Consider the following 18,167-nt stretch of genomic DNA (forward strand, 5'->3'; position numbering starts at 1 on the left):
ACTCCACTCTTGCCAGCATCATGTATGATAATTTGAACACATTGTTTAAATCTTTTTTTTTTTTTTTAAGATTTTATTTATTTATTTGACAGAGAGAGAGACAGCAAGAGAGGGAACACAAGCAGGGGGAGTGGGAGAGGGAGAAGCAGGCTTCCCGCCGAGCAGGGAGCCCAATTCGGGGCTCGATCCCAGGACCCTGGGATCATGACCTGAGCCGAAGGCAGACGCTTAACGACTGAGCCACCCAGGCGCCCCTGAACACATTCTTTAAAGATGTGGTAGGTGATAAAGGCATCCTGTTGCTTTCGCATGGATTTCTCTGACTGCTAGAAAGTTAAGCACATTTTTGTTGTTCCTAGTTATATTTCCTTCTGTGTCATCTGTTCAGTCTCCTGCCCTTTTATCCGCTGGGGTCCTAATGGTTTTCTTGTCAACTTTGTAACAATAACCATTTGTCTGTCATATTTCCCAAATACACTTTTCAAAGTTTTGTGGTATCTCCAGTCTTTTTGTTGTTGTTAATTCAGTATAAATTTTCATATATTATTAAATCTGATTTCTCCTAGCACGTCTATCCCTTGGAAGTTCTTTTCCCTCCAAGGGATCTGATTTCTATTCTACTTACTTCAAAGTTCCCTTTGGTCGTATTTTTATATTTTTACTTTTTAGCCATTTGGAATTTACCTTGATGTGCACTATAAGGAGAGGGTCAGAAAACTTTTTGAAAGCTATATTTGGAAAAAGTGATGAACAGAAATAGGAGTCGGCGTGGGGCCGGCTCCGTGAGGCTGACAGACAAGTGAAAGACGCAGAGCGCCAGGGACAGGGCAGTTGTCATTTCCTCATCAAGGAGAGTGATCTTGACCGGTAAAAGGAAGATCAAACATGGTTAAGGGAAAGAGATGCTCAGGAGAGGCAAAAGGAGAGCAAGGGTCTGGATCTAAAAGAACAACCTCCCAGGGCCATGAAAGAGGGAGACAGCCTGGCTGAGAGGAAGGAGCCCTGACTGAGGGCCGGAAGACTTGGGTTGGAATCCTACTCTGCCAGAAGTTCCTGCCTTACTCTGGGCCTCAGTTTCCATACCTACTGATTCATTTATGTGTGGCCAACTATGTTTTTGGTTTTTTTTTAAGATTTTATTTATTTGACAGAGACATAGCAAGAGAGGGAACACAAGCAGGGGGAGTGGGAGAGGGAGAAGCAGGCTTCCCACTGAGTAGGGAGCCCGATGCGGGGCTCGATCCCGGGACCCCAGGATCATGACCTGAGCCGAAGGCAGACGCTTAACGACTGAGCCACCCAGGCGCCCCATGGCCAACGATGTTTAAGACACTGCTGGAGGTGAGGGACTTGGAGAGACAAACACGACCGTTACTGTCCTCTGGGGGCTTGTAAGAGCTGACAGAGAAGCAAACCCTCAAGTAAAACAGAGCGAGGAGTGTTTCACTGGACTCTGAAGAGGAGCATCTACGACGGCCTGGCCAAGGGGAGCAGCTGAGGCATGGAGGCTGGAAACAGGATATCCATGCTGACACAGCCAGAGTGGAGGCTGTATGTTGGGTGCAAGAAAGAGGGGTTGGCAGGGGCCAGGTCACAGGCGCTGTGCCGTGGAGTCTGGCTGTATCACAGCTGAGCCTGTATTCAAACCTCCTGGATGGCTCATTACAACAGACTGCTGGGCCTGCCCCCAGAGTTTCCCATTCTCAAGGCTGAAGGTGGGGCCCCAAATGCATTTCTGACACGTTTCCAGATGCTACCCTTACACTTACTTCTATTCATCGTCTGGCCGTGGAGGGCTGTTGACTGAGGCACTGCATGGAAATCACGCAGCCCAGGGCCTGGCATGTGGAGGGGCTCAGTAAACCACAATTCTTACCATTCTCATGGGCCATGTTGTGGGGGAGGAGGGGGGAGCTGACTGATGGAGGATTCCAAGCAGGAGGGGGATGTGGTCAGGCTTATTTCTTAGGAAGACCCAGAAGCAGTCAGAGCGGGTGTGAGTTCAGCTCTACCACTTAGCCAGTTGTGTGAGCTTGAGCAAGCAACTCATTCTCCCTGTGCCTCGGTTTCCCAATCCCCCAAATGGGGATAATAACAGAACTGATCTAATAGGGTCATTATGAGAACCAAATGAAGGAATTTAAAGAAGGCTGGCAAACTGAAGAGCTTAACACGCGACGGCTATGATGAGGACGTTGGAAGCAGGAGGAGGAGGACGAGGACGAGGAGGACGAGGAGGACGAGAACGAGGAGGAGGGAGAGAGGCAGGAAGGGGGTGGGGAGAGGAGGCAGCAGTGATAATACTGATTACGCGGCACAGTAACCAAGAGGTCACAGATGACAGTGATGAGAAGAGCAGGGGGCGGGGGCGGCACGAACCCCAATCCCTGAGCACTTTTTATCTGAGGGTGGAGGAGCAGCAGTTAGGATGCGGCCAAGGGGATGAGCACAGAGGCCTCCTGGCCCTCACAGGGGAGAAGGTGGTGGGGTGGTGGAGGGATCACGGATGCGGACTCAGCAGAAGCTTCGTCAGCAGAGGCCACGGCGTGTGCCGGCCTCAGCGCCATTTCCAGGCACCCTGCACTGAGTCTCCCCTAAGGTGAGGCAATGACCATCCTGAGCTCCTAAGGCTCTGCATCCCTCCCTGGCCTGGAACAGAGTATAGGTTTAGGTGCAGATGGACATCTGTCCCCATCTCGGGCCTGGTCCAGTAAGGACTCATATACAGGGACCTGGTGGCCCTGTTTGCCCTGGGGATTTCCCGGACCGTTAGCCCATCCCTGCTGTCTCTCCCAGGAGGCCCCGAGTCTCCTTCCTCTAGGCCTGGCCTCTGACCCCTGCTTTAAGTCACCTCCTAGGTCAGACCCTACAGCCTAGACAGACAATCCTTATTCCCTAGTGCCACCAGGCTGTTCTAACAGCACTAATAAAAGTAATAATAATAATAGTAAAATAATAAATAGCATTAATCATTGCCAGACAGCACTTACTAAGTGTCAAGCACCATGCCAGGTGCTTCTATATTTCACCTGGTTTAATTTTGAAAACAATACCCAATGATGGGTAGTATTACTCCTGTTTAATGGATGAGACTAAATCTAAGGGGCCTGGGTAACTTGCCTAAGGTAACCCAGCTAACAAGTGACAAGAGTCTAAATTTAAACCCAAGTCTATCTGACTCTAAGGCCTGATCTGTGTTCCCCTCTTAAACTATGTTGCCTTTCCAAATTCTGGGGCCCGGTCCACTCGTGCATTAGGCCCCTCCTTCCTTCCCCAAGGCCTGAGCTACTGCTGGGAGGTCAGGCCTGTGTCGAGGCTGTCCAGGAGCCAACTCCAGCCCCTGTCCTCTCCCGTCCCCCTGACGTGCTGGAACCACACCCATACCCGCCCAGGCCAGGTCTTGGGGCCTCACTGAACTAACACCCAATCAGAGGCCCGGCAGCAACGAGGCCAGCCTCCCAGGAGTGCAGATGAGAGGGGAGGGGGACTAGAAGGGCAGCTCCTTTCTGGGTTACCAGGCATCCTGGGGCATGGGGAGGGGAGGCTGGCGGAGGCAGGAGGAACTCCTCCAAGCTTGCCGCCTAGCTCAGGGCTCCTGGGGGCTGGGAGACAACAAGCCTTTAGGTAACTTGTTTGGAGTCATCTGTGCAGCTGTCCAGTGAGTCAGGGAACCAAATGGCCACAAATGGTGACAAGAAGAGCCCCCAGATGGATGAAGAAAGTACGGCCGGCCTTAGCACAGGCTGTTTTTTGGGTTGTTCAGTCTTCCTTTCCCATCTTTCCCTTTCCAGATCCCATCAAGGCTCCTGGGTACCAGAAAGCCACACCCACTGAGCAGCTGTGCACATAGCAAGTGGCAGGCAGACGCCGTGAGCGAGGCCTGATACCCATTCCAGCCCTGCCCAGCCAGGCCTTGGCTCCCAAACACAGAGCTGCCTCCTTCCTGCCAGAATTCTACCGGTGAGGCTCCGGGCAGGTGCAGGGAGCTCCCAGAGGCTGCACGGTTGGAAACATCGCTGCAGGAGCAGGACAAGCGGGTGGCTGGCACCAGAGAGGAAGGGCCTGGAGAAGTAGCCTCCCCCACATTTACCTGGGTCTCCGATGCCAGAGAAGTGAAGTAGAGCATGGGAGAGGTCCTGTGAAGGCACCAGCCCTGGGCTTGGGGTAGGGAACATTCTAAAGGAGAGGCTTCCCGTGTCGCCAAGAAGGGCTAGGGCTGGGGAGGCCATGGGCATCGCTGGCTCTCCTCTGGCAGCTCACTCTAAAGGCCCAAGTTATCTTTGACTTGGGAGCCAGGGAAGGCTCATGGAATTTCAAAGGACTCCTCCCGGTCCCCTCTCTCCTCACTCACCCCTACCAACCCTGGGAATGAGCTCTCACTAAAACAAGACTGGTCCTACATCCCTGGGCACGGCCAGGCCAGGACACAGACATCCACATGGGCGAGTGCGTGCCGAGCACAGCTCCTAATTCCTCACCCCAACTGCTCCAGTACCTTCGGTCGGCCTGCAGCCAAGGCCAGGCCGGGGGGGCTCCTCAGAGTCTTCCTGGGAATAGTGAGGCCCTGCTGTCTGCGCCCTGAGTGGCTGGAGCACAGGAGGCTCCCGCTCTAGCTGACTGCCCTCCTTTTCTGCCTTCTTTCCTTTCTTCCTTGGATGAACTATAAGAGCCTTGAATGAACTGACCTTGGTGTTCTTGGAAGGAACAGGTGATAACATCCACCTGGCTGCCCTGAATCACCCTCCCTGGCCTGCCTGTTCGAACCCGGTCTGCTCAGCAGGAAGCAGGATCTGGTGTTTGAGCCAACACCAGGGCATTTATGACGACTGGGCATTGAGGGGTTTAAAAAAAGCCAATGGGTTGAGGCCCCTGCCGTCCAGGAGCTCCTCTGACAGGTGTCTGTGCACAGAGGAGAGGATGTGCCAGGAGAGGCTGGGCCGGCGGGCAAGAGGCCAGGGTGAGGGGCGCCTGGGTGGCTCAGTCGTTAAGCGTCTGCCTTCGGCTCAGGTCATGATCCCAGGGTCCTGGGATCGAGCCCCACATCGGGCTCCCTGCTCCGCGGGAGGCCTGCTTCTCCCTCTCCCACTCCCCCTGCTTGTGTTCCCTCTCTCGCTGTGTCTCTCTCTGTCAAATAAATAAATAAAATTAAAAAAAAAAAAAAGAGGCCAGGGCGAGAAAGCAGCCCTCGGGCTCCCTGGAGGTTCACCAAGGCAGACCCAATTCCCTCCCATTTCCCCTGAGAAATGCCTATCTGTGATCCCACTTCTGTTGCCTTCAAGGCAGAGAGAAGGGCGGGCCCTGAGGACACTAGTTCTCAGGCCATGGTTCTAAAGACAGAGGGGTGCTCCCTCAGCCCCCATTCTCTCCCTGGTTTGCATGGGCCTTCTTGCAGCTAGAGCGGGCTGAGGCCAACCCCCTTGCTCCCCTTTGGGGAGCCAAGTTAGACTCAGCGGAGCCTGGCTGCCTCATTCAACTTGGCTCTGGGTGGGTTCCCCTTCCCCACTGTCCCACCTACCTGAATTTCTGGACCTGACTTCTGTCTTCTCTCTCGCTTGCTACCTACTTGACACTGCACTTGGCATTGCTTGGGAAAGGGCTGTGGGGTTAAACCAAACTGCACTGAGACCTCCTTAGGCAGGTTAAGCTGTTCCCGCCCCCGAACTCGCCTCTAAACCTCCAGAAAGAACAACCAGCTTCTAACTGTAGGCGGAGGCCATCTGTCATCATTCTCTGGTAAGAGGCTCGGGTATTGGAAGACGAATGGCCTGAACTCTGCAGTACCCCTCCCCTGGGGTGGCTGGTGACAGCTGGTTGAGGGGAAATGGGCCCGGACACGTTGGCAGGTATCCCTGCAGGCCCAGAGCTGAGAAAAAGAGAACTCAGGAGGGGACTCAGTGGGTGGTCCACCAAGAAGCAGTCACCCTACTTGGCCACACAATCTCCCTAGAGAAATGAGCCCAGGCCCTTGCCTGCCTACAATGAGGACAGAGTCTGATCATTCCCGAAGTGCAACCAGACTCAATGGCAGTTGGGGAATCCAGCTGCAGGTCAGCAGTACAAGTACAAAGTGGGGAGAGACCAGGACTTTATGGGCTTGGGAACTGGCCCCCTCAAGCTCACTGAGGGGTCTGCCATCCCTGCAGAATAGCCCCAGAGTCCAGATAAGGCTTTCCTCCCCGGGCTGGGAATGAGGGTGGATCCACATGAGAGAGGCCTCGCAGAGGGTAAGGGGCTTGGGGAGGCCACTACAAGGTCAGGGCAGGGGACTGAGATGATTAGGAGTGACACTGAGGCTAGCCAGATGAAAGCTTTCCTTCCAGGGGGACCTAAGGCCAGGAAAGGGCCTGCAGGGCCTGCTGGGGAGGGACTCAGGGTCTGGCTAGAGAAGGCTGGAAAAGCATACGCAGTCTGGGCATCTGGGCGGGTGGCAGATATCAGACATAGCAGCTCCAGGAGCCCACGCCAGTGCCCCTTGGATCCCCTGGCCTCTCTGTCCCTTGGTTGAGTTTGGGTGTGTCTTTCAGCTTTAGGTCATTGACGCTTCTTTTGAAAGGTTCCTACTTGTTCTTTGCTGGGTTCAGGGAAAGGGGCTGACCTGGAAGCCAGGCAAGGCCAGGGCAAGAGGGGAAGGAGCTGGTGCATGGGGAGCTCACCACTCTCTCCTTGTAGACGATGTACTTCAACCACTTGAAGTCCTGCCACTTGAAGCCAGCGAGGACAAATAGAGAATCGCGTTCATATTGCTCGGGCCGCTGCATGGCGCCCTCAGGGTAGGTGATGCGCAGTGTAGTTTTGCTGCCCACGTCCTTCTCAAAGCCTTTCACTGGTGCTGAGTTCAGTCTACAGAGAGCAGGCCCAGTCAGAGCCTGCCTTGGGCTCACTGCACGGAGCCTGTGGGCTCGTGTTTGGGGAGGGACTATGACCCCAGAATTCCCCAGGTGCAGAGAACAGGGAGCCAGGTCACCTGGAGCCACCTAGCTTTCCAGACCCCTCCAAACCTAGAGGTTCTTCTCTAGGCTTCTGCTGACCTCCAGCCCAAATGGCCAGATAGACAGACAGTTCTCAATGGACTCGGGGACAAGGGTTTGGGCCAGGACACTCAGGTGCCTGAGGCCCTGCTTTGGGGAGCTCACCTGACCACAATGTCATAGTCATCAATTCGTGACCCCAGAGACTTGTTGGCAAGGACACCTCCGTTGCCCACGATGATGCAGCGGCGGCAGCTGAGGCTGAGGGGAGAGAGGCAGAGACCTCTAGAGAGCTGTCCACTAGGGCTCCTTCTCCCTACCCCTCTGGCCAAGTGCAGGATGGGGGAAGACCAATGGGCTTCTGGCAGCATTCTGAGGCCAAAGCCATACTGTGGGTAGCTGGGCCACTTGGGACTCTCTGACATCCCTAGTCCCAGATACTCTCCAGGACAGCGTGGCTGTGGAAGGGGCAAGGGCACCAGTTCCGGGGTGGTGAGGAAGGAGCCTCTGGTAAGATGGCATTCTAGGCTAAAGGTTCCCCAAGGGTTAGTGGAGTTCAAGAGAGAGGACAGGCCTGGAGGCTCTGGGACCCAAGGCTGGGCTTATATCCAGCTCAGAAGCCCCCATGCTCCCACTGGCCATCAGAAAGCCCTATTCATCTTGCTCCTCCCGCCTGGGGCGTCCCCCCTCCAGGGTCCATTGGCTTCAGAGCTGTCACTGCCTCCTGCATGTAAGCCCTGGCCCCCTCACCTGCCTCGACCACCCAGGCTCTCAGTCCCAGTGCTGGGCTGATTTCAGCCCAGTGTCTTCTGTCCTTACCCTCAGACCTCTGACGGCTGAGGACTGAAAAATCTTGCCAAGTGCTTACAGCCCAGGGGGTGCAGGCCAGCTGGATGGCCCCCCTTATCTTATCTGCTTATCACCCCAGCATGGGCGCTGTGTGTGCGCCTGTGGACATGCTGGAGAATCTGCTCGTGTCCAGCCAGGGCTGGCGGGGTCTCAACGCCTCTGCACATGCCAGGCAGCCGAGGGGCAGGGGGCTGGGTAGTAAGTGGCTCACCTGTCCAAGGCAGGGGTCAGGCGGTACTCTTTGGTGACTGACAAGATGGCTTTGATCAGATTGTCTGTGGACAGAGGAGGGAGGTTACCGTTAGAGGGTCACTGGCATGCCCGTGCAGTGTTTGCGGATGATGGGGGGAGGCACACGCCCTTGCGCAGGGTGGAGGTGGATGTGACGGTGTGGGGAGGGAGCTCTGGGCACACGGCTGGGCTGGGCCACTGGCCTAGCTGTAGCCCCGAGGAACGAGACAGAGGCAGGGGAACAGGCAGGCACACTCGGCTCTGCCCGGAGCCAGTCCCCAGCACGGACATGCAGTTTCTCTCCCAGGGCTCCCAGCCCTTCCTGGGAGGTCTACTCTGGCTTTCGGAGGCTCTGCACTCAGGCTCCAGGACACGGATCCCCAGGCCCGGGATCTGCCCAGAGACAGAGGCCACTAACACTAAAGAGCTCGAGTGGGCTCTGCCAGCTCCCAACTCAGACCCCTTTGCCTCAGTCTGATACTGTCTTCCCCTCACTTCCCCCTCCAACACTGCCGATCTCCAGTCTTGGTCCTGCCAGCCTGTCTCTGCCGCCTTCCATCTCCAAGCCCTAAGGCCTGGCATCTGCCCACCTGCACTCCACTCAGGAGGCCCTCAGCAAGGGGCCCAGGACCTCTGTGTCCTCAGATCCTGTGACCACTATTCAGACCTCATTCTTCTTGGCCTCTCTCTGGCTTTGGCGATGGGAACTGCTCTCTTTTCAAACTCTGGCATAATGGGAACATTATCATATAATGTATAATGATATTGGCTTTGGAGTCAAATCCTGGCTGCGCTACTTCAGAGCTCTGGGACCTCCAATTAATCACTTACTTTCTTCGCGCTTTAATTCCCCATCTTTCAAATGAAGATGGCAATTCCTACGCTGCAGAGTCGTTAGGAAGATGAAAAGGTAATGTACATAGAGATCTGGAGATAAAGTAAGTAGACCAGTGCAGCCATAGTGGAGAGCATCTTAATAACATTAAGCAAAGATGTAGATGTGCGTACACTAAGATCGTTCAACTCTCTTCCTAGGAAGACAGCATCCGAACGCTCACACATTTGTTTAAGGAGACAAGAAGGTTTGCCGCGGACCTGTCTGTAATAGTAAACGTTAGAGGCAAACTAAATGTTTGCCAAAGGAAAACAGATTAAATGTGGTACATGGAATACTACACAGCAGTAAAAACAAATGAAGAAGCGACCTTGGGCTATGTGTACTGATACAGATAAACCTGGAAAGCAGAAGCAAAAAAATTAATCTGGAAAGTACACACACACACACACAAAATATTATTTGTAAAATGTAAAAACATGCAAAAACAATACATTTTAGATGGATATATAAATATGTCACAGAAATAGATACACAGGCATTGGAACAATAACCCTAAAACCAGACTAACGGTCTCCTGGAGAAGGAGGGGAATAGAACGGGAAGGGCTACACATAGCTTTAACTGTATTTCATGTTTTATTCCTTAAGCTGGGTACACAGTACACGGTGCTCACTGTACTAGCCTTCATTCTTTTTTATATGCCTGAAGTATTCCATGTAAAGAAAGAATGCCTCCCAACTTAAAAATAACAGCCCCATCATTTTTTTTAAAAGACAGGGTGGTCAACACTGTCAGATGCAGCCAAGAGGTCAAGTTGGGGACTGAAACAGACCCTTTGGATTTCACGGGGGCACTGAGCAGTGTCACTCGGGATGGTGGAAGGAAGAGAGTGCTCAGGACTAAATGGTGAGAAAGAGGAGGCAGCAGGCACAGCGAATCTTCCCAGGAGATGAAGGAGAATGGGTAAGGAAGAGATCTTTAAGGAGGGTTCTATACTCAGTGCTTTCAGGCATCCCTTCTGCAGGGCTTCAGAGAAGGCCACAGACCTCCTCCTTTTCCCACCTCCCATTTCACCTCTAAGAAAAAGCATATTGCTACTCATTGGCCAAAGTCAAGGCTATGGCTTGGGTTTTTGTTTTCTAGGAGGGGACGTTAGGAGAAAGGGTATAAACTAGCAGGTGCTCTCTTCTTGCTAGCCAATGGGCTGTGTACCAGCCTTTCCAGGTCTTTGTAGCTTAGTAGAATCAGAGTCTTGAGCAAGGATTTAGGAGAAGAGTAGGCTGCTTAGCTACCTGCACCCAGTAAAAAGGAGTTCTTCACATGGCTCAGCCCTACCCACTGGATTTGTCTTTGGGGATCTGAGGTCAAAACTCCCATTCCAAAGAGTCCTTTTGCCAGTCCCTGTTTTCTTTTCAGGGAGGGATGGACTGACTGAGTGGAGGATTCATGTATTTTTTAGTCCCCTGGCCAAATGATATCACGCCTTCAACAGTGATCTTACTTAATTCTGACCACAACCTAATACAATGGTAGTATTTTTCTCCATCTAACTGATGAAGAAACTAAAGCACAGATAGGTTAAGTAACTTGTCCAAGGTCACAGCTAGTAAAGAAGTAGTACTGATCTGATCCTTCAATGTCTGACCCTAAAAGCCCAAACTCTACAATGCCATGAAACAGTGCAGGCACTTGACAAGGCAACAGAACTGTTAAACTGTCAGGGGCGGGAAAGTCTTAAGTCAGGAGGGAGCTGCATGAGCAAGGTCCCTAAGGCAATGGAAGGGGACAGTTCTGAGGGCACAGGGGACAGCTAAGCCTTGGACAGGGTAAGAAAGGACTGGAGAGACCAGGGTAGTAAGGAGGGGATGATGGAGGAGGCTGGGGTCTTTGTTGGAGATGGCCTCTGTCTTCTCAGGGATTTCCCCCTCATATCTGGTCCTCCGGCACGGATGTCCCTGGCATCCTGTCCTGTGATCTCACTGTGCTCTTACCTTGTCAGAGCCCTTACTGCCCTGCACTCTAAGTATCTGGGTCTCCACTAGACTGGAGCTTTTTTAAGGAGCAGGACTGTACTGTCCACTCCACTGCTGTATGCCTGACCCTGGCCACGTGGTGGGCTCTGAGTAAACAAACAGTCCATTGAAGTCGGAAGAAAGAAAGGAAGGGGAAGAGGGAGGGAGAGGAGTGGATCCCCAGCATGGGGACTTCTGAGTGTACAGCCCTGTCCTGAGTGCAGGGAGACAGGCTGAGGGATCCCATGTTAATACAGAGTGAGCCAGGGCTCCCAACCTACCTTGACCTTTGATCCCAAAAGGCGGCACAAATTCCCGAATCCTAGCCCACTTGCGGAAAGAGTCATCCAGGAACATGGGTGCTGGCTTGGAGAACCTGGAATACAACAGGGCTGTTGAGGATCCCCAAAGGCAACAAGCAGGAGTACAGGTTGGCTCTTCAGCACATCTGTCAGGGCAGTGGATCTGCCAGAAGCACCTTCCCGCTCCAGCACCCTCCCCGCCCCTGGTCAGGGGGGAGCTGCTGTGCGGCATCTGACACAGCTTGTCTACTGGAGCCTGAGTCTGAAGGGGCAGGTCTGGCCAGTCCCCACATGGCCGGCTACAGGGGTGGAGAGGCAAGACCGCTCGGCCAGGATGGAGGTGCAGCACGGCAAGCTCTCTGGCAGGCGACCCAGGCACGCGCCTACACTGTCCCTGCAGTCTGGGAACACGGAGCTGACATACTGACCAGGTGAGCAGAAAGAGACCCAAAGACAGCTAGTGCCCGGAGCATTCTGGGAGGTGGACCACCCAGGGTGAGGAGGAAGGAGAATTCTCGATGAGAGGGAGAACAGCCACAGGAGGCAGGGCTGAAGGGAGGCCTCCCACAGGTAGGAGCCTGGCAGAGACAAGGATGGAGGGAACCCCAAGCTCCTCAGGAGGTGGGGGAGGGGCACATGCAGAAGAGGAGGGGGTAATTTTGGCCTGGAGGAAAGACGGGAGGGAAAGGGGGAGAAAAGGAAGGGCGGGATGACGCTGAGTTGAGAAGGGAAAAGAAAGTTTTACTTGCCAGGGCGCAGGCTGTGGGTGGTGGGGACAAAGTCAGTAGGGATTGAGATGGCAATGAGGGGAGAACGACGGGAGAAACCAAGCTCTCCAGGGATGCATGGAACCTAGCACTGGATTTTGAGACCTTTCTCGGGGCACCTGGTGGCCCAGAACACGGCCAGCACCTGATCGTCTACTGTGTGTTGATTCTTGAAGCGGGGCCTGCTTGGGGCCTTGCCGGCCAAGAATGAAGGTGTGGAGGAGGCCTAGGCCTTGGCTCCATCCCTGTGTTTCTAACTCAACCTGAATCAGCCCCTGAAAACCTGGAGACTGGAGCAGAGGCCCTATAAGCCCAGGAGCTAGAACTTGCCCTCTGAATATACTCCAACTCAAGCAAACGTTTCTCACTTCCATCCTCACTAACCATCATGATCACCCTACCCAGGAGGAACACTACCAGTAATCACTTGGAGGCCTAATGTTATTAGAGATTTTGAAGTGAACTTGAAAGAGGCAGAAAACTTGCCATCCTGCCCCCCCCCCCCACCAAGCCCCATTACTCATGGCTAGGAAGAAGTTGTCAACACTTGATAGCACAGAAAGGCCATTCCCTGCAGAGCAGCTTTCCTTTGGACTTCTGAGTTAGCACGCTTCCCTTCTGTGTACAGGGGGCATGCATGTTTCTCATACCTGGCAGATCAAATCGAAGTACATTAATATATCTGATGCTCTCCCAGAGGCACTGAGGGTCCTGGCCACAGCCTATGTGTAACAGCAAAGAAAACAAGGTCCCTGGATAAGCCCGCACCAAGAACCTCTCCTCCTGCGTCGGGACTGAGCTTATAAAATGTTTGCAAAGTTCCTCAATCAGGCTTGGACAGGATTTTGTCTGCTTCCCAATAGGTACTGGCTGTCATACGCTAATAAAATCTCCTAAGATCTTGCCAAACGTTCTCAACATATTTTTTTTCCTTTTCCTCTCCTTTTCCCTGTGTTATTCAGCTGATTAGAATGTTCATTATGTTAATTTTTACTTTTTAAAAAAAGCCTTATTTATGGTGTAGCTTGTAATAAGTGTTAATTTTGGGGAAAAAATACTGATGGATGGACATACAAACACAAATAAATAAAAAATACCCATAATCCTAAAACACAAAGGCAATTAACCTTTTGGTATATATCTGTACTGAGCTCCGTAGACTCTTTTTTCACTTTATAATAATGAAAACATCACTATGCAAATGGATGCAACTTTCTCTCAATACACAAAGACAGGATCAAACAAAAACAGTAAGCTGCTGGTAACGTGACCCAAGTTGACTCCCAACAATCAAATGTACATGGATACACAAGTGAAAATATGACCCAAAAAAATATCAGTTCCAATATTACCGTTACAGTCTTGAGTGTCTGTGTTCCCTCAAATTCGTATGTTGAGATTTCATCCCCACTGTGATGGTGTGCGGAGGTAGGGGCCTTTGGGGAGGTAATCAGGTCATGAGAGTAGAGCCTTCATGAGTGGGACTGGTGCCCTTCTAAAAAGAGGCCAGAGGGGCACCTGGGTGGCTCAGTCAGTTAAGCGTCTGCCTTCGGCTCAGGTCATGATCCCAGGGTCCTGGGATCGAGCCCCACATCAGGCTCCTTGCTCAGCAGGAATCCTGCTTCTCCCTCTCATACTCTCCCTGCTTGTGTTCCCTCTCTCACTGTCTCTCTCTGCCAAATAAATAAATAAAATCTTTAAAAATAAATAAAAATAAAAAATAAAAAGAGGCCAGAGAGCTAACTAGCTCTCTTTCCACCATATACGGATACAAGGAGAAGCCGGCCATCTGAACCTGAAGATGGCTCTCACCAGAACCTGACCATGATGGTGTTGTGATCTCAGACTTCAGCCTCCAGAACTAAAAGAAACACATTTCTGTTGTTGAGAAGCCACCCAGCTTATGGTAGTCTGTTAAAGAAGCTAGAGCTGATGAAGACCATAAGTAATGAACAAAAATAATACATGGGAGAGATCCTGGCAAAAAGCACGACATGGGTCTGATAAGCGTTTCTTAAAACTCTTTGCTGCTAGTGTAGAACCTATTTATTTCTTATTTTTATTATCTGTTTTTCCTCGTTCTTTTATTGGGTCTTCATGTTTTAGCTGCTCATTTTGCAGCCCCTCTTTATTTCTTGACAGATGGAGCCAGCCTCCTCAAACATTTCTTTCTCCTAGTTGGGTGCACCTTTGTGCAAAGGGTACTCTTTTTTCCCGCCAGGTGGGGATATATTTTTAAAACTTTTTATTATGGGAGATTTCAAACATGCACAAAAGTTGAAAAACAAAACAGTGAAACTTCATGGACTTGTTACCCAGATCCAGTGATTTCAGCCATGGTCAATTTTGTTTCTCTTAGCCCCTCCCACTCTATATTATTTTGGAAACTCCCAGAAATCATGCCATTTTATCCATAAAATACTTTAGCATTAATTTCTATAAGGTAAGGCCACCTTAAAAACCATAACCACACCTAAACAACTCCTCTCAAAGCCATTATCATATCTAAAACACTAGCTATAATTTATTTTATTTTATTTTATTTTATTTTTTTAAAAGATTTTATTTATTTATTTGACAGAAAGAGACACGGTGAGAGAGGGAACACAAGCAGGGGGAGTGGGAGAGGGAGAAGCAGGCTTCCCGCAGAGCAGGGAGCCCAATGCGGGGCTCGATCCCAGGACCCTGGGATCATGACCTGAGCCGAAGGCAGACACTTAACAACTGAGCCACCCAGGCGCCCCTAGCTATAATTTCTTAATAGCAACAGTCAATTTCAGATTTCTCCTATTATCTCATTAATGTTTGCTGTTGTTGCTTACTTTAATAGTTGGTTATTTAGATCAGAATGTAAGCATGGTCCACACATTGAATTGGGCTGGTCTCTAGTCTCTTCTAAATCCATAGGTTTCTTCCTCTCTCTTCTTCTCCCTTTGGCCTTTTCCTCTTGGCTCCTGAATCCTTCTGACATACCCCAGTAATCTTAGAAAACAGCCTTGCTGTCTAGTATTTAAAGATGTCCCACGTTCATCCTGTACATTTCTTGCCTCCACCTGGAGTCGGTCATCTTCCAAGGAGCCCTGGTTCCTTTTCATTAGAAATGGTATTTAGAGACCACCATCTTGATGGCTAGGTTGCTCATGTTGCTAGGGTTAGTCATTTTCCCCAGGCCTTTTCAGGGGGACAAAGCAGGAAATACTTTTTTAAAGAGAAAATACATCATGCATTTATACTAGTATTCCCAATCCAAATTCAGGATGACAAGATTTATACTTTCTCTTGTTTCATAGCTTCACTAAGATACAATTCACATACCATAAAAGTCATCTATGTAAGCTTCCTTCATTTTATATTTGTATCTCTTTTCAATTAAGTAGACATTCTTGTTTATAGTGATATTAACACAATTAGCTTATTTGCTTTATCTTAATACATACACACATACAGGTACATGTAGAAAATATAATAGTTTCAGAATAACATTACTAACACTATCATTACTAAAACCAATTTAAAATTTCTTTTTTTTTTTTTTTTTTTTTTTTAAGATTTTATTTATTTATTTGAGAGAGAGAGAATGAGAGAGACAGCACATGAGAGGGGGGAGGGTCAGAGGGAGAAGCAGACTCCCTGCCGAGCAGGGAGCCCGATGTGGGACTCGATCCAGGGACTCCAGGATCATGACCTGAGCCGAAGGCAGTCGCTCAACCAACTGAGCCACCCAGGCGCCCTAAAATTTCTTTATAGTTCTTTCTGCCTTCAGGTATACCATACTAGAGAAGTACAGACAAATGATTTTGCTTCTGCCACTTGAAATAATTCTGCGGAGTTGAATCCATCAATGATACCTAGTTAAGTTCATTTGTTTCATGTTGCTTTTGCTTTTTAGGGGTTGCTTATACTTCATTTTAATTTAATTTTGTTTTATGATGATATAAAACTTTACACAATGCCAAAACTAAACTCACAAAACAAGATATATTCAGAGGAGTCTAACATTTATCTCTGTGTCTGACCCCTGTTGCTTCTATTCCCATATAGTATTTTTATTATTAAATTCATTTTATTTTATTCATACTAGTATTATTCCTATAACGAATTCATTTTTATTCTATCCTTCTTTTGTTATTTTTGATGTGAGCAAATACATAATACATACGTGTGTGTGCAGTGTTTATTTCTTTATTCAATAAAAAGATAGCATATTAAACACACTGTTTTGCCTACTGAGTTTTGTTTTTGTTTTTTTTTTTTCCACCTACAATATATTGTGGTGATCACTCCACAGTAGTATATAGAATTATATACTTGATAGTATTATTCAGTCAGTCCCCTGGGCTGTTGCAGTCTTTTGTAAAGTAGCTCCTACCAACAGCAGTTACCATGAATAACTTCATGTGTATGTCTTTTCTCTTCGCCAGTATATCTTTGAAATGGATTCCTTGAAGTGGATTGGTTGGGTCAAAGGGAAAATGCATATAAGTAATTTTGCTCCAAATTGCCAAATTACCCTCCATGGGGATTGTGCCATCATCGTACCCACCAGCGATGTTTGAGAACATGCTGTCAAACATTTCAGTTCTGCCAGTCTGACAGGAGAGAGATAGTATCTGTGTTGTTTTATTATAAGTGAAATTGCACATTGTTATATATATATAAAGGGTCATTTGCACTTCTTTTTCTGTTACCTTTGTTCCTATCTTTTGCCCATTTTTCTACAGGGTTATCGGTCTCTTTCTTCTTTCTTTTCTCCCAGCGTTTTTTGACACATAATTGACATCAAAGTTATGTCACTGTGGAAGATGTACAGCATGTTGATTTGATACACTTCTACAGTGCATTATGATCACACCTTAGCTAACAATCTTCTCTTTTTTTTGAAGCTCTGCATATATTAAATATACAAACCTTCCGAGACGCAATTACAAATATTTCTCCTAGTTTGTTTATTTATTTAACAATCTACTTGGCTTATGGTGTTTTCTTTCTTTCTTTTTCCTCCCTCATTTTTTGCCATAGATTTTTTAAGAACGTAGTCAAATTTATCAACCTTTTAACCTTATTGTTTCTGGATTCTGAGTCTTAGTTAGAAAAGTTCTCTTCATTCCCAAGTTACATCTCTTTCAGGGCTAGAATCCCATCCATTTCTTACTTCTTTCTTGCCAAGACCCCGTACCTCCAGTTCCACTGTCTTTCTGTCCCACCCATTAGGCAAAACTCACTCAGAGACTAATCTAATCCTACTTGTATAGTTCATACTTTAAGTGCTGCTAGAACACACACATACCCTCCCCGCCGCCACACTCACACGAACTGATGCCACTATAAATTCATGGGCTTGAACCTTAGTTGGACCCTCTACTTTGCTCAGTAGCTCTTCCAAACCTTCTCCAAGCTCCACAAACGTTCTATCCTTTCCAACTTTCTCTAAACAAATTACCTCTTCTCTCACTTCATGGCCCTAACCAGGATGCTGCTCAGATAGGAACTCGTTCAGCTCCTTGCTTCCTTACCCCCCGCCCAGGCCCACCCAAGCTGATCTCTCCAGCATGCTACGGTTCCCTTTTCTGTTTGGTTCCCCCAAACATAAATCAAGCTCAGGTCTCTCTTATGTGAAAACAAACACAAACCCACCCAACAAACTTTCCTGATCACGTACGCCTTTAGCTACCCATCTCTCTCTCTCTATCCCTTTGTGGCAAAACGTCTAGAAACAGCAACGGATATGCTGTCTCAACTCCCTCACCTCCCAGTCACTCCTCAATCCAATGTCATTGGGATTCACTCTTCTGAGACTACTGTTACATCCACCAACGGTGCACTATTTGTAGCCCCCCGAACATGCTGGGCTGCACACGCTTACACGGGCGGTGTCGCTGCCCGAAATGTACCCCCCACAGGCACACTCCATTCCCCGATCCCCTTGTCTCTCTCTGCCAGGAAAACCCCTGTTTCCACTGCACAGCCTTCCCCAATGCCCCCAGCTGGGCTCGTCCTCTTCCTGCAGTGTTTCCACTGTACTTTGCTCAGCCCCCACGAAGTGGCTCAGTGCCCGCAGAGGCCTTGGAAGCAGAGCCAGGGGCCATAAACAACAGGAAATGGGGTGGGGTGATGGTAGCCGTGATGTCTGTGTGTGTGTTGGTGGTAATTCTGCAGGTGGCCTGGGCAGGGCCTCTTGGTACGCCTGGAAGAGAACCAGG

General features: G+C 49.6%; 1 protein-coding gene across 4 annotated transcripts in view; it reads right to left on the reverse strand.

Moving 5' to 3' along the window:
* Positions 1-18,167, reverse strand: part of ST3GAL3 (ST3 beta-galactoside alpha-2,3-sialyltransferase 3) — a 181,577-nt gene that overhangs the window by 15,228 nt on the left and 148,182 nt on the right. For 2 of the 4 annotated variants that reach the window (XM_078073266.1, XM_078073265.1), the window contains 5 exons: positions 11,180-11,274; positions 8,029-8,092; positions 7,134-7,229; positions 6,654-6,840; positions 5,516-5,596 (listed from right to left, as the gene is read on the reverse strand). In XM_078073266.1, the coding sequence (XP_077929392.1) occupies positions 5,516-5,596; positions 6,654-6,840; positions 7,134-7,229; positions 8,029-8,092; positions 11,180-11,274 (523 nt within the window). The remainder of the gene's footprint in view (positions 1-5,515; positions 5,597-6,653; positions 6,841-7,133; positions 7,230-8,028; positions 8,093-11,179; positions 11,275-18,167) is intronic. The other 2 variants (XM_078073268.1, XM_078073267.1) reach the window with 1 other exon arrangement.

The sequence above is a fragment of the Halichoerus grypus genome, chromosome 5, assembly GCF_964656455.1.
Source record: "Halichoerus grypus chromosome 5, mHalGry1.hap1.1, whole genome shotgun sequence".
Taxonomy (NCBI): domain Eukaryota; kingdom Metazoa; phylum Chordata; class Mammalia; order Carnivora; family Phocidae; genus Halichoerus; species Halichoerus grypus.